At 54.0% G+C, this 14103-nt stretch overlaps 6 protein-coding genes across 6 annotated transcripts; 2 read left to right on the top strand and 4 right to left on the bottom strand.

Moving 5' to 3' along the window:
* Positions 1-70: 70 nt before the first annotated feature.
* Positions 71-610, top strand: SCP_0202280 (hypothetical protein; the record flags this gene model as incomplete). Its single annotated transcript, XM_027754143.1, has 1 exon — positions 71-610. One exon carries the CDS (start codon positions 71-73, stop codon positions 608-610), a length of 540 nt encoding a protein of 179 aa, XP_027609944.1.
* Positions 611-790: 180 nt separating this feature from the next.
* On the bottom strand, positions 791-2070 carry SCP_0202290 (Malate dehydrogenase, mitochondrial; the record flags this gene model as incomplete). Its single annotated transcript, XM_027754144.1, has 6 exons — positions 791-916; positions 972-1520; positions 1570-1593; positions 1645-1650; positions 1709-1792; positions 1846-2070. The coding sequence occupies 6 exons, from the start codon at positions 2068-2070 to the stop codon at positions 791-793; spliced, it is 1014 nt and encodes a 337-aa protein (XP_027609945.1).
* A 229-nt stretch (positions 2071-2299) lies between these two features.
* SCP_0202300 (RNA polymerase II holoenzyme cyclin-like subunit) lies at positions 2300-3733 on the top strand (the record flags this gene model as incomplete). The annotated part of the gene is made up of 5 exons (XM_027754145.1): positions 2300-2331; positions 2391-2500; positions 2553-2762; positions 2813-3077; positions 3130-3733. The coding sequence occupies 5 exons, from the start codon at positions 2300-2302 to the stop codon at positions 3731-3733; spliced, it is 1221 nt and encodes a 406-aa protein (XP_027609946.1).
* Positions 3734-6577: 2844 nt separating this feature from the next.
* On the bottom strand, positions 6578-9592 carry SCP_0202310 (Probable glucan 1,3-beta-glucosidase; the record flags this gene model as incomplete). Its single annotated transcript, XM_027754146.1, has 13 exons — positions 6578-7122; positions 7175-7244; positions 7298-7465; positions 7542-7673; positions 7728-7757; positions 7810-7896; positions 7948-7981; positions 8037-8365; positions 8416-8493; positions 8545-8813; positions 8865-9386; positions 9447-9523; positions 9582-9592. 13 exons carry the CDS (start codon positions 9590-9592, stop codon positions 6578-6580), a joined length of 2352 nt encoding a protein of 783 aa, XP_027609947.1.
* Positions 9593-10081: 489 nt separating this feature from the next.
* On the bottom strand, positions 10082-10303 carry SCP_0202320 (hypothetical protein; the record flags this gene model as incomplete). Its single annotated transcript, XM_027754147.1, has 1 exon — positions 10082-10303. One exon carries the CDS (start codon positions 10301-10303, stop codon positions 10082-10084), a length of 222 nt encoding a protein of 73 aa, XP_027609948.1.
* Positions 10304-11284: 981 nt separating this feature from the next.
* Positions 11285-13343, bottom strand: SCP_0202330 (Citrinin biosynthesis cluster MFS transporter mrr1; the record flags this gene model as incomplete). Its single annotated transcript, XM_027754148.1, has 8 exons — positions 11285-11371; positions 11426-11548; positions 11607-11723; positions 11782-12116; positions 12173-12362; positions 12418-12544; positions 12603-13004; positions 13057-13343. 8 exons carry the CDS (start codon positions 13341-13343, stop codon positions 11285-11287), a joined length of 1668 nt encoding a protein of 555 aa, XP_027609949.1.
* Positions 13344-14103: the final 760 nt, after the last annotated feature.

Here is a 14103-nt window from a genome sequence, read left to right on the forward strand (position 1 = left end):
ACAGAGGCACGCACGTGACAGACGACTGAAATTTCGCTGAAGCTCGCGAGTCGACCTGGGAATTGAAACGATGTCATCCTCTGTCCTCTTCGCCCGCGGAGTCATTGCTCGCCTCGCCATCTGGCCTGCCCTTCGCATCGCCATCGCCCAGGCATGGGGCGGGCCGTCGTCCATCGCGAAGAGCAACTGGCTAGCATCCACACTCGTCGACGCGTTCGAGCAGGAGGACCCCGTGCCAGACGTGGCGTACGTCGAACTCATGCTGCTGCAGATCATGGAGGATGAATTCGATGCCGTCCTCGAGGATGGCAGTGCGGAAGAGGTCGCGCGAGACGTTGTGCAGCTCTGGGACGAGGCTGCTGTGGGTCGCACCGTGATGGTACTCGCCTTTGAGGAGCAGGCGGAGAAGGTGAAGGGCAAACAGGTGCAGGCCGAAGAGGGGGCGGCAGATGATAGCGATCGGGAGGATGACGATGACGACGAAGGCGAAAACGGGGAGGACGATGCACCGACGCTCCTGGATGTTCAGCAGAGACCGCGCAAGGAGGTGCTCGAAGTGGACCAGGACGGATTCACGATAGTGAAAGGCCATGGACAGAGTCACAGATGACCTCAAGTGAGCCTTGTTGGCCTCACGCAGAAGCATACAATTACTGTACACCAACTTGCTCGAGTCACAGAACCTCGGAATGTGGTGGTATGATGGATTAGATTCATGTATGTCGAACGCATCTATACGAATGCTTTTATACGGCGGCTGCCACGACGACCCCCACGATGACTGCTAGTGCTACTGCGACATGAACTTCTTGCCCTTCTCAATGTTCTTCTTCAGGTCGGGCAAGCACGCTGCTAACAGCTTCTCTTCCTCTGCCGAGATGGGGCCAATTGGGTGAATCTTCTCGACACCGTTGCGCTGCATACCACCTCAAGTCAGTGGATGTAGTGAGATCAAATGAAGCGGCACGTACACCGAGCTCAACATTGGTCGAGAAGAAATCGACGCCCTGGTCCGCGAACAGAGGGCTCTTGACGAACGTAGGAGTAACCACGCCCTTCTCGCCATTCAGACCGCGGAGGACAGCGTCAGTGAACCTGGCACCTGCGTACGCCATAGAGAGAGTTGCACTGCCCGCGCCCCCCTTAGCCTGGACGACCTCGTCACCACCAAATTGAATGCGGTGCACCAGTGAGACGTAGGCTTCGCCGGTGACGCCCTTGCCGTACGGAGTCTGCGAGAGTAGAGGAACAATCGTCGCACCAGAGTGCCCACCGATGACGGTCACTCGGGTGTCGTTCGGTGAGGTGCCGGTGACGCCACCAAGGAAGCGAGCAGCACGGACGACGTCGAGCGTCGTCACGCCGAATACCTTCTTGGGGTCGTAAACACCGGCCTTCTCCAGGACGGCAGACACGATGGGGACAGTGGAATTAACGGGATTGGAGATGACGAGAACGCACGCCTCGGGTGAGACGCGCGCGACCGCCGCTGCGAGGTCACGGACAATGGAAGCGTTGGTCTGCGTGCACGGTTCAGAGTGCCGTACGACGCGATGGAAAACCACTTACGTTGAAGAGATCGTCACGGGTCATCTGGACACGGAGTTAGAACGGCAATTAGCGGTAACCATTATGATGACTTACGCCGGGCTATTCGAGCTAACAGTGAGTTGTTGGCGGAAATATGAGGTCAGAGAGCTGAACGTACCTTGCGGGGAACACCAGCGGGGATGACGACGATCTGGGCACCCTCGAGGGCATGGTCGAGCTTGTCTGCGGGATAACCGTGCACCTACGGCAAGAGTAGATGAACACCTGCTGTGCTAGAACAAGAGAGGGACACACCTCACTGGCAGTATCAATGTGGCTAATGTCGGCAGCAACACCAGGAGCACCGCGTATATCGTAGAGGCTCAAGGAGGTGACGAGATGGTTGGTCTTGAGAAGGAGGGAGAGCGGTTGACCGATTCCTCCGCCAGCACCGAGGACAGCGACCTTGGTCTGACGAGCAGCAGACGAGGAGAACTGGCGGGAGTGAGAGAGAGCGCGGACGGCTGGGCGAGCGAACATCGTGGACGTCGTGAAGGACGATGAGCTCGAGCCAGAAGTCGAGGTGGTAGAGACGAAAGCACGATCTCCTCGTGACGAGAGCTTTTGATGTCGGCCCGTCGGACCACCTCGGAGGATTTTCCCATAGTTGCCCCGGACAGCGACGACGACCTGCCCCGCATCGCTGTCGCCGTCCTCCTCCTCCCCGTCGTCGCCCGCGACTTCCCCAATGACCACCACCTAACCGCGTATGGCCACGAATTTTTGGGCGAGCTCTCACTAGTAAGTCTCCCTACTCTCTCTCCCACCGCTGGCATCCCTCATCCATATCTCTGCTACAGCAAACGCTGGATTCTCGACAGGGCTACTCTCACACAGGCCCGTGCAGATGATCTGCAATATGTTGACAGCCCAGATCATCTCGAATTTCTCGCCATTTTCTTTGCCAACCGTGAGTACGCTCCCCAACTCATGCTCACGTCCTTTTCTCATTTTGTTCCTAGTCATCTCCAAGCTCGGCAAGAAACTCCAGCTGAGACAGCGCGTCATTGCGACGGCAACCGTTTTCTTCCGCCGCTTTTACGTAAAGAATTCCTACTGCGAGACTGACCCTTTCATTGTTGTCGCCGCCTGCTGCTATGTTGCCTCCAAGGCAGAAGAGTCTCCGGTCCACATAAAGAATGTCGTTTCCGAAGCCCGCATGCTTTTTGGCAGTACGTACCCACTCCTCCCACGCGTCGCTCGCATTTAATCTCGTCACTAGGCGAAGAGTACGGCGTCAAGTCCTTTCCCTCGGACAATTCCAAGCTCGCAGAAATGGAGTTCTATCTGGTCGACGACCTTGAATGCGATTTGACTGTGTTCCATCCATACCGCACGCTTATGACAATGTGCGTCAAGGAGGGTGCCTCGACTGCCCTAGAAACCGAAGCTGGAGAGCTTGGTGCAGGCGCCGTCGATGGGTCGCGCTACTGGGGTACCGGTGAGGGCAGACTCGAGCTGCAGGAAGGAGCCCTGCAGATGGCATGGTACTTACGTTCGTTCTGTTTCTACTCATGCCACATACTGAGCGCTCTCTAGGTTCATTATTAATGACACCTACCGCTCTGATCTCTGTCTGCTCTATCCGCCCCATCTCATAGCCATCACGGCCATCTACCTGAGCCTTGTTTTACACTCGTCCACGCGTACGACCATCCAGCTGCAGGTGCAGTCCCATACGCAGCCTGCGCAGTTTTCCCACTCTGCTAGCCAACCCCTACTGTCCACGTCTTCGGTTCCTCGGCGCTCCGCGCGCTCTACCTCTAGCAGCCACAAGAAGCAGCCACAGGATATCGTCGGATTTATGGCAGGCCTTCATGTGAGCATGCCGCTGATCGCGACCATTGCGCAGGAAATGGTCTCGCTCTACACCCTCTGGGACCGGTACAAGGAAGACCCGAACGCCGAGTCCGCGCGCGGCGCGTTTGCTACCACCGGGCGGAAACGTGACGTCTCCGGTGCGCTCCGCGGCGGTACCGCAGACGGCAAACAGGATACTGTCCAGTCGTTCGTTACACCCATGTTCCTAATCCGCTCGCTTATCCGGATGCGTGAGGCACGTTTAGCAGACATGGCGCATCCGGCCAGTGGCAGACCCGTCGCTGTGAATAAGATGCTCGAGCGAGCGCAAGCCGCTGGATGATGGTATGCATTTGGGGGACTTGCTTCAGTCGAAGCTCGCTTTCAAGATGTATCTATCATAACTGCACGGAACACACCGGGATGCTATCAATGATGTTCGTGTCATTGCTTTGCCTGTGAGCATGGACAGCTACTAACACTATTTTTATTCAGTGGATTCTTGGGGATGACTGCATCTGAAACTTCTTCACTCTGCCAGGCTCAGCTTGGACGAGGTGTTCTTACTTTTTTCCCTCTTGTCCAGCGGAATAGACCAGAACTGCATAATTCTATGCAGTTGTTTTTCTGCTTGAAAACCGAGGCATTTTGGAGGGTGCAGGAGAATGAAGGCTTAGGCGGTCGTCGTGGTGGGGCCGGCGTTCTCGGTGGTGGTTACACCATGTGTACTTTTATAGGCCCAAGTGTTGGTCTGCGAATGTCCAGCATCCAACGACAGGTCAGATTCGGATTCGGAGCCTTCTGAAGTCAACGGCTCTACGACTGGTATTTGTGCTCTAGCCTGAGGCACAGGCTTCGTAGAGGATGGCTCAGTCGTCAGAATTGGAATCGGAAGACAATGAGGAGGAGGCTGCCCGTAGCCTGCGTTTGCTGCTTGAATTCGTCTGTACTTCAGCCTGTTCTTCACTGCATCGACACACCACAAGGTAGAATGGACAAAGTTGTTGGAATTTCAGGTTTGGGAGTGGGTCATTTGCTCATGCATATATCGTCGGCTTGGTCTGATTAAGATTCGTCCCAGATGTCCTTCCTGCGCCTCTTGCATGTACTCTAGGCTGAGCCTTCGCCTTCAATCCATCTCCTTGTCTCACAGGTGGTGGCCAGCTCGGCCGTATGTTGGCTGCCTCAGCATCTCTGCTGAACATCGATGTTGTGATTCGGAGACTATACCGTGACTCCCGCAAACCAGGTGGTTGCACCAAGGACTCCTCGGCTGTGATGGACCGATGAACCTTTCGCTGATACTCAAAAAATCCGCGGAGTCGCTCCCAACGTGGATGTACTCACCATTGAAAAAGAACACGCTGATGTCGCTGTGCACGAACAAGTGGAGTCGACAGTACCTAAGGCGTGCATCCTAGACCATCAACCATTGGTATAGTCCAGATAAATCTTTTCAGAAGCATAATCTGTTCTCGCATGGTTGTCCGGCTTCCGGGTTGAAGCAATTCAACATGCCGCCAGCCTACTGGGTTTACCACTGATACTGAAGACCCGCACCTGGCGTACGACCGCAGAGGAAATTTCGTCATCCGGGAGCCTTCTCAAATTGAGGCAGCTACATCTGCTCTGGAGTCTAGACCGCTATGCGGAGAAGCGGGTGCCGTTTGTGAAGGAAATTGCTGCAGATTTACTCCGTGCCTGTTGTGCAGAGGTCGGTACGGATGCGCTAGATCACGCTGGACCATGGGGTAATTGTCCGATCCACCACCGGCGATGTACGTTCCTACCCAGTTGTTGAGACAATCCACAAGCAGAATATGTCATCTCGTATTCGCAGCCGAGTTCCTACTGTATTCTCTCGAACCACGGCAGTGGTGGAGGCAGTGGTGAAGACTCTGGAAGTGTTTGGAGTGGAGATGTTTGTTTCTCCTGGAAGACGGTACAATATCCAATCGTCCGAAGATTTTCTACGCTAATGCCTGAGCAAACATCCCGGCCCCACAACTCTGGTACATCATCGAAGCCTGCGAGACTTCCCAGTACCACAATCACCTTCGCGCCATCCGCCCCCTCCCTCTTGTGCCCATCGCCGCCCTCAAGTCGCATCAGCTGCAATGCTCAACATCATGGGTGTCTCATCAATTATGTTGGAGATTACCACATTGGCACACCATGCGCTGACCATCCCTGGTGTGCGCGTTCACCTATACCGTAAGTCTGAGTTGCAAGGACCGCAAGATGGGCCACAGATCGCCCTTGTAACAAACTCGGACTGGGAACTGCGCGTACCCTTTTGGAGCGGCTTCCCTCCGGCGGCGACGTGGACGAAGTTGACCGCCAGGCGCTGTTACCACCCCTTCCCGTATCTGGGCACGCACACCAGCAACCACTGGTAGGCGTTATCATGGGTTCGGACTGAGGTCTGCCCATGATGCTTCCTGCCGTGAGGGTCCTTGATTGCTCGTCGCGTATGAGCTCCCAACCGTTTCTGCTTACCGCACGCCGGATCACATGGTCGAGTATGCGCCCTCAGCTACATCGAGAGGACTTGGGACAATCATCGCTGGTGCCGGACAGTGGAGGTGCTGCTCATTTACAGGGCATATCCACTGCCATGACTGCTCTTCCTATGATTGGAGTCCCGGTTAAGGGAAGCTCCTCAGACGGCGGGGACTCACTGCATAGCATAGTGCAAATGTCCGTGAGGTACATACTGCACACCGCTCGTTCTGTCGTTTGACCTAGATCACAAACAGAAAGGTATTCCAGTCGCGACGGTTGCCATCAATAATAGTACGAACGCTGGGCTACAAGTAGCTCGCATTATCGCATCTGGAATGCCCTATCTGTCAGATGCGATGAGCGCGTACATGAAAAACATGGAGAGCGAAATGCTCACCAAGGTGGGTTAGAATATAAGAAGGGGGCCGGGAAAAGTACGCAATCAGCCCATTAGGGAGGCGGAAGAAAAGCATCAAGCCTAATTGTACCAATGTAGTAGCAGTACGGAATATTGCGAATACCGATGGATACTATATAGTAAGGAAAAACTGTCTGGAAAAGCATCCTTGGTATTGGTATCGCAGCTACAACAAAAAAGCCCTTCTACGTAGATCGTCCGTATCATGGCAAGTATAAAATGTCCATGAAACAGACGTAAACCCATATATGTCCAATGTGTCTGTCAACGAACCAGCGGGCTCGACGCTGATGCGGAGGCAGCGGGTGTCGACGACGAGACGGCTGCAGCCAAGGCCGAAGCTGATGACGATAGAGATGAAAGGCGCGAGTTGCTCGTGACGGCCGGTGGTATGCCGGTCTGTGTAGCCTGAAGGGCAATGTTGCAGGCGAAGGCAGTCTGCGACGCCGTGACACTCCACGCATCTGGATAGCTACACCCTGAGATCTGTACCATTGCCAGCGATGTATCTGCAGGGTCTGCCCATCCATCGCTAGCGCTCGCGGTCGCCCCTGAATATGTCGGCACTGGTAGCGTCGGCACTGCGCTGGTCGCAGTGTAGAAGGGAAGTAACAAGGGATTTGCACCATTGACATTGGAGATCGCAGGCGGGGGATACTGAGACAAGGATGCAACTGCAGTTGGGGCAATCGTTCCAGCACCCGCCCCACCTGTCTGCCAGGATTGGTAACCTGTAAACGGTTGGTTCTGAGCGATGTTGAGCGATTCACACATGCCAATGGCGTCTCGAGGATCAGCCGGAATCCATCCTAGAAAGGCTACTTAGGCAGCCCTCACTAACATAGAACACAGGCTACGCACCATTCTCCAAACCCAGCTGGTACGACCACATGGGAGCCTCAGGAATTCCTGACGTTGACGAGTTGCCAATCTTGGCAACACTCAGTCGTGTATTCTTCTGATGACAATTGTCCAGAGACGTACCTTCCACGTCCAGAAGAAATAGCCGGCGACATGCATAGCGTCCATCTGGGCCATTGTAAACTGCTTCACACCTGCCTTCATTTCATCTGTCCATGTGCGATAGTCATTCCACGGTGTACAGTTGTTATACCTTGGCTCTCCACCAATACCGTTGATCCATAATCCACACTGAGGCGTTTGACCGCGGTACAGAACGCACACTGATATATGAGCACACGGACTTCGATTGGTTATGAGCACGCACGTCATTTATCGCCGAGCTGAACTCTCCAGAGACAGTGACACCGAAAGCCGACTGAGATGTGTTGGTGTCATATGCATTACACGCAAATGGCGGCCAATAGTCAATGGGCTCGTCCATATTAACACCGAACACCTGTGAGAAGTGTGAGGCGAATGCGCGGGATACGTCAGAGATAGTATAACATACGACATAGGGATGCGTGTCAAGCGCGACGCGCTATAGGGTAACATTAGCTAACAACAAACCTGATGAGAAGCTAGGTTCGCACATCGGAACCTGGTAAGAATCCCGCCCACGACCCGGTACCCATGAAGCCGTCATGGATGACTATGTACGCGCCTTGACCAATACCAGTCTGAAGCAGGGATGAGAATATAACCCAGAACAGATTGAGGTGCCCACATACAATTCCTCTGATCATATCGTGGGCTTGCAGGTAACTGGTAGGCATATGATGAGCAGGCAACACAGTAATGTTGAGAAAAGAGTGCATACAATCTGGATACGGGGTCTCTGCCGATCACGGATATCAACGGCTCATTGACAACGCCCCACATCTGGACGACATCAGTATAATCGTTTTGCGTGACGAACTCGGTGATGATGCGAATGTAATCCAATGTGCGTTGGGCGTTTGCGATGCCCATTGGACCGTTCAGGAAATTAATAACGCCAGTGCGACCGCTGTGATTATAGCCGTTCTGCGAGCCCGGCACGGTGTGAAGGTCGAGGTAAATGCGCAGCCCGTACTTGCGAGCCCATTGGAAAGCGAGGAGCGCGTACTTCCAGCAGGCCTTCGCAAGGAAGGGTTCACCTGGCCAGGTCTGATCCACCGGGTAAGCGTCAATTCTGGAGAGCTTGGTATGGCTCACACCTCTATCGCCCAAAAGGGTAACGGAAGCCGAATCCAATTAAGACCTGCACCCGCGATCTGCGCAAAATCGAGTTCGGTCTGTAACGATTATTGAGCGAAATGGGCGACGACGAGACGAAGCAGTCTCACGATGAAAGTAGCATAGTGATCCTCAATCTGCTGCAAACCACCGCCCGGGCTCGTGTCGTTGGACATGGCGATACTCAATGTCCATTCGTCAACGACACCTTGATACTTCTGAAAGAGAGCGGGTACGATGAAAGGCTCGAGGACGAGCCAACCACCGAGATTTACACCTTGGATATGATCGTTGGCATAGTCCCAAGGTTCGTCCAGAGGGGGAGTGTAAGACTGAGCACGTGCACTGTTGTTGTATGGATTGCGCGGATCATATACCCCTGGGATGGCGGATAAACGGACAGTAGGTGGTGAAGTGAGGAGGAACGTACAGTAACCACCAAAATTATTTATGTAGGTGAAGGTGGTACCGCCTGTGGCAGTGATAAGAGAGCCATTGCCGCCCCAAGTAGCACCGTTCGAGGACTTGGGAGTTGAAGTTGGCGCGGCACCAGGAGCGGTGGAACCAGAACTGGAACCAGCAGGAGCGATTGCAGACGATGAGTGATGTTTTTTGATGACCTCGAAGTAGACAGGGAGGATGACGGCAAGGACTATGACTATGATGGCGACGGCGGAAGCGAGGAGGATGAGAGGGAGACGGCGGCGACGAGGGTTAATGTCAGTAGATGAGGGGATGTCGACGGCTGTGTACTCGGACTTGAGAAGGGAGTCGAATTGGGGCTGAGAATTGATGAAGGGACGGTTGGAATCGGCTGAAGGAGTGAACGCGCCAAGAGAGGTATTGGCGCTGGTGTCGGCAGAGAGGGTGCTGTAGCGGACGTCCTGGGGGAGGGTGGGGGGTGAAGTATACGCCTCGTCAAAGGGATCCTGGGACGGCGAAAAGCCAGGGTCTGTAGGACGGTGAGCCATGAATGAGAGGAGGAAGAGGAGGAGAGACGGGGAAAGCTCACCGGGTGATTCGAGGTCATCGGGCTGAGGCGTATCGTCGTGCGCCCTGGCCCACGGCCAGCGCCTCGCCCCTCGATCTCTGCATTAAATTGTCAGTCATGGGCGATGCATGAGCGATGCTGTATACCAGTGTATACCCCGGGGCCATTGCTAGCTGTAGTCCTCCCTTGGCACACTCGAGAGCGCGTTCTCATCCGTCCAAAGTCCTCCCCTCGGCCGTGTCGGACTCTGCCGAGAACTCCCGCCTGCATGGCTTCCCAAGCGTCTACTCGTCCAGTTCTCACCACCGGCCCGCATGGCTCCCACACCGTCCATATCCTCGAACAGCCTCTCTCGTCTGCGTCCCACCTCGGGCACCTCTACAACATGCCCTCCCTCAGCGAGTTTTGCGATGGCTGGTGTATCTGCATTGCATATCGAGGTTCGTCTGACCTGACCTCGCCCATCTCCTGCTGGTCAATAAATTTCTTCAGAGACGCTTTTGTATCCAGTGCGCAGGCATATCTCGCTGAGCAGTGACACACGATCCCTGCCCCGTCCACATCTTACGCGACGCTCGGGCCGTGCATACTCTCCATAGGGCACTACGACGCGAGCCGAACGACCTGTTTTCCTGGCTGCAGGAGAGTGTGCACGGCTATACTTTCGCCCAGGACAACAGAGCGCGCCATCGAGCGGGCGTTTTAAAGTCGAATGGCGGCCCATCACGGTCGGCGAGGTCCTGGCGCGGGCCAGCGCGTGCTTCCGTCGCGCTGCCCGCAAGCTGGATTGCGGACGCGGGCGAGATTGAGGTGCGCACGCTGTATGGACCGATCGCGATGGGGGTGGCGAAGCACTGGCCGGTGCTCACCTCGTACATGCAGCTTCCAAGGGCGGCCACATCCGGACGGTGCCTGAGCTGTCGCTTCCTTGACACATACTAGGTTAATTGCGAAGAAGTAGCCAATACAGGCTTCAGGGATTGGCACCCGCTACCGTGAGCATTCACGTCGTCTTCGTAGTCTCCTCGTCTGGCTGCAGTGCGGTGGCAGGTGGAGAGCATGATCGCGGAAGAGGCTCTAACGGTGATGTCTGCGCGTAGACTTCGACTCTGTTCGACCGGCATGACGGTTTCACCGGAATGACTACCTTTCCCGGATGCATGCATTGCTACCTGAACTCGTACACTGCCTGACTCGGCCTTGATGCCAACCCCTTCAGTTACTTGTCCGATTTCTTCGATACGAAACATTAAATCGCGCTACGTCTCTACGCTCATTCTCCGAGAATTAACGGGCATTTATTCTGAACTCTTGTTTCACAGCTCGGCGCATCATATGCCACCATTCCCTGCCTGGCAAATCGCCGTACGGTCCGCAATTTCTACCAGCATAATTATCCTTATGCTTGGATGGGCGCCCGGGTCGCTTACGATTTGTGATATCTTCGTCAGCGATGTTATAGAGATGTCTACAGTCTACCCCCTTTCTCGCGGGCAATTGTCATTCTGAAACTCGCCGAAGGACTGTAGATATGCGTGCTGTTGGCTGCACATCTATTCGTCGGATTAAATTTAAAATGTATATTTTAATCGCTATATCGCAATGATTGCAACGACCGCTCCGGAGGCCGCTCCCCTAGAATGTGGTAGCAGTAATGGTGACAACTTCGTTAATGCGACACTACTGATGCCAATACTGTACTTAGTGTGGGCATAAGCTAAAACCGATAGCAGGAGGATAAATGTACTGTAGGATATGCGGCGGTATCTTAGTGCGTGTCTTGTATGATGGGCGTTCGTGGCGGTCATAATGTGGACGTGATGCCAATAAAATACAAAATGTCCTTGGGCGACATCGTCTCAGACCTTCTTCTCGGGCTCATCAGAGCTGGCCTGAGTCGCTACTTCCGCGGCCTCCGCCTCGAGCAATTCTGCAATACGCAGGTCCTGACGTTTCAGAAGTCAGCATCCGCTACACATGCGTAGGGTCGCCTTACTCACCGGAGATGGCGAAAATCGACTCTTCTTCCGAATTAAGCGGCCATACCTGTAGAAAAGGAACGGGCTCGGCGCCAGGAGTAACAAGACGAGTGCTATTAGCGTGCACGCCCAGTTGATGCCCAGCTACCGATTACACCGAAAAGTGAGCATATGATTAACGGCGAAAAAAAGGAGTGCGCACATTCTTGTACATCTGGACGGTGAAAAGCTGGAAGCCCCCAGCGACGGCGGACCGCACCAGGGTATTTGCGGCAAGTGCGGAAGCTGCATACATGAGGTACGTGTCGACAATATACGACTGGCCCATCCTGTGTCAGCACGGCGTGCGGACATACATCCAAGAGGCGAGCGCTCACTACGAATGAAATGAACACCAAGCTGACGCCGTATCCCACTGGTATTGTTGCGAGTGCGGGTACGATCCAAGGCACACTGTGGTAGTTGCCTGTCCAGCCTAGCCAGAAAGCCCCGATGACAAGGACTAGTCCAGCGTTCATAGCGCCCCACAGACGCTCCTCTGGGGGAGGAAATCCACGCCACTTATCCAAGAGTTCAGGATAGTGACTGCATTGCCTCCAGAACGCAATTGCGCCCAAGGTAGTGCCAATCCCGACACCGATGAGAGTTAGACCCGATTGTCCGATGGTAAAGCCATGCTTCCCTACGAAAATGACGGGCAACGCTTCGAACACTGCGAAACTGCATTAGAATGAGAATGAAATCCATGCAAGGATATAATGGACCCACAGGAGTATAACACGCCGTAGACCATCGAGATATATATTGTAATTAGCAGAAGAATCGGCTCCATTATGAGCATGAGTATGGGTCTATACAGTGTGCGGTGCAGAAGGCCTTTGACAGACCAATCTGCCCGTTCATGCTCCGCGTACTTGTCCTTATTGGCAATTGGGTCAGCTTTTCGCAACCTGCGCGCCTGGTGTTCGAACCATTGTTAGCATTCAAAATCTAAAATATTTCGAGCACACTACCTTTCTCTGCAGAAGCACGGGCGCGTATGTCTCGGGCAGGAATATCAGTGCAACCAATGTACAGGACCCTGCGAATATCATCATAATCCAGAAGATCCATCTCCAGCCAAGGTAGCTCGTGGTCAGGCTGCAAGGATAATACTTGATCAGAGAGTATCTATAGAAGCATAGCTGACAAGACTTACAAGCCTCCGGCAATGGGACCGAGCACGGGCCCGAGGAAAACGCCTGCAATGAACATGCTAGTAGCAATACCCCGGTTTACAGGGTCCCAAATGTCAACAATAACTCCCCCGCAGTTCGTGAGCGGATTGACAGCGAAAAAGCCGCCAAGAAACCGCGTAACAAGCAACGTCTCGATGTTCTGTGCAAGAGCCTGGCCGAGGTGCAGAATTGTGTAGGCAGAGAGAGCGACGACGAACATTCGCCAACGCCCCAGGAGCTCAGAGCCTGGTCCCCAGACGAAGGGTCCAAAGACGTAGCCGAAGAGGAACATAGCGGTGACAAGGTACCCGCACTCCTCGGGTTTGTGAAAATGCGCTGCTATAACCGTGCTCGCCGGTGACGGTGCTGATGAAGCGAAAGTCCTGTACACGAAGTTAAGCGACCAATCAAAGGTTGCTGAGCGAGGGAACTTACACATTGATGGTCATGAGGAGACATATCGCCGTGATCGTCCACTTGCGCGGGTGCGACCAATTCTGCGGGTTCTCTGGGTCGTCGGGGCCATCCCATGTTACCTTGTTGTAATCGAAATTTTCTTCCTTCTGTGGTAGCCGTGTGTCCCCACTGTCTTTAGGAGGCGGGTCCCGGGGGTCATCACCGCCATACCGCTCTGTGCGAAGTTCGTCCTCCGCCCAAGTGGCGAGAGGGGTCCTCCTAGTGCGGCTTAAAGAACCCGATGCAGTAACGGCGAGCGAAGACATCCCGAAGAATCTGTAGGAAGAGAAATAGCCGGGGGGCAAAGAGCGGGCAATCAGCAGGAACGCTCGTATATATCACTGTGGGCACTGACGTCCCATTCAGATGCGCATCTTCAGCGTCCGAGATAAAATACCGGAAAGAACACACGTAATTGCAAGCCCGAGGCCGAGGATTTGTTGCAGTACGACGAATCAGGGAGGTATGTATCTCCAGATGGTTGGACCAGCAGGTGGGGCTGCACTAGCACCTGGCAATACATCATGTTTTCTGGTAATCTTGAAGATCATGAGTCACAAAAGTTACAATTCAACCACGACGGGAGGGAACCTAGTGGTTACTCACCCAAGAGCTAGAGCAACTCGAAGGCCGAAGCATATTTGTCAAGACATTGTGTGCTATGTCGCATGTTGTGCAGTGACACATTTGCATTGGACCAGTCGCGCAGATACAGTTGCCACAGACGCCACGTCATCGGTCCTCCCGTATTATAGATGAGCCCGAGGTAAGCCCGACCTCTACTTATGAAGATCTTTCACGTACTCAGCTCGGTATCTCGGGTCAGTTTGAGATTCCGGAGCATCATATGAACAGGTGGTACTCCTGCCCTGGTGTCATCGAGCAGAACTTGAAAATCTGACCTCCAACATTGCTTTTAAGCGAGATTTCCAGTGTAGACCCTTCCATACCAACGAGAATTAGACTGATTGCGATGGTTGATCATACTTGCCAGATGAGTGAAAGTGGAGTGATGCCCCGCTTGCT

The sequence above is a fragment of the Sparassis crispa genome, assembly GCF_003851025.1.
Source record: "Sparassis crispa DNA, contig_000001F, whole genome shotgun sequence".
Lineage (NCBI taxonomy): Eukaryota > Fungi > Basidiomycota > Agaricomycetes > Polyporales > Sparassidaceae > Sparassis > Sparassis crispa.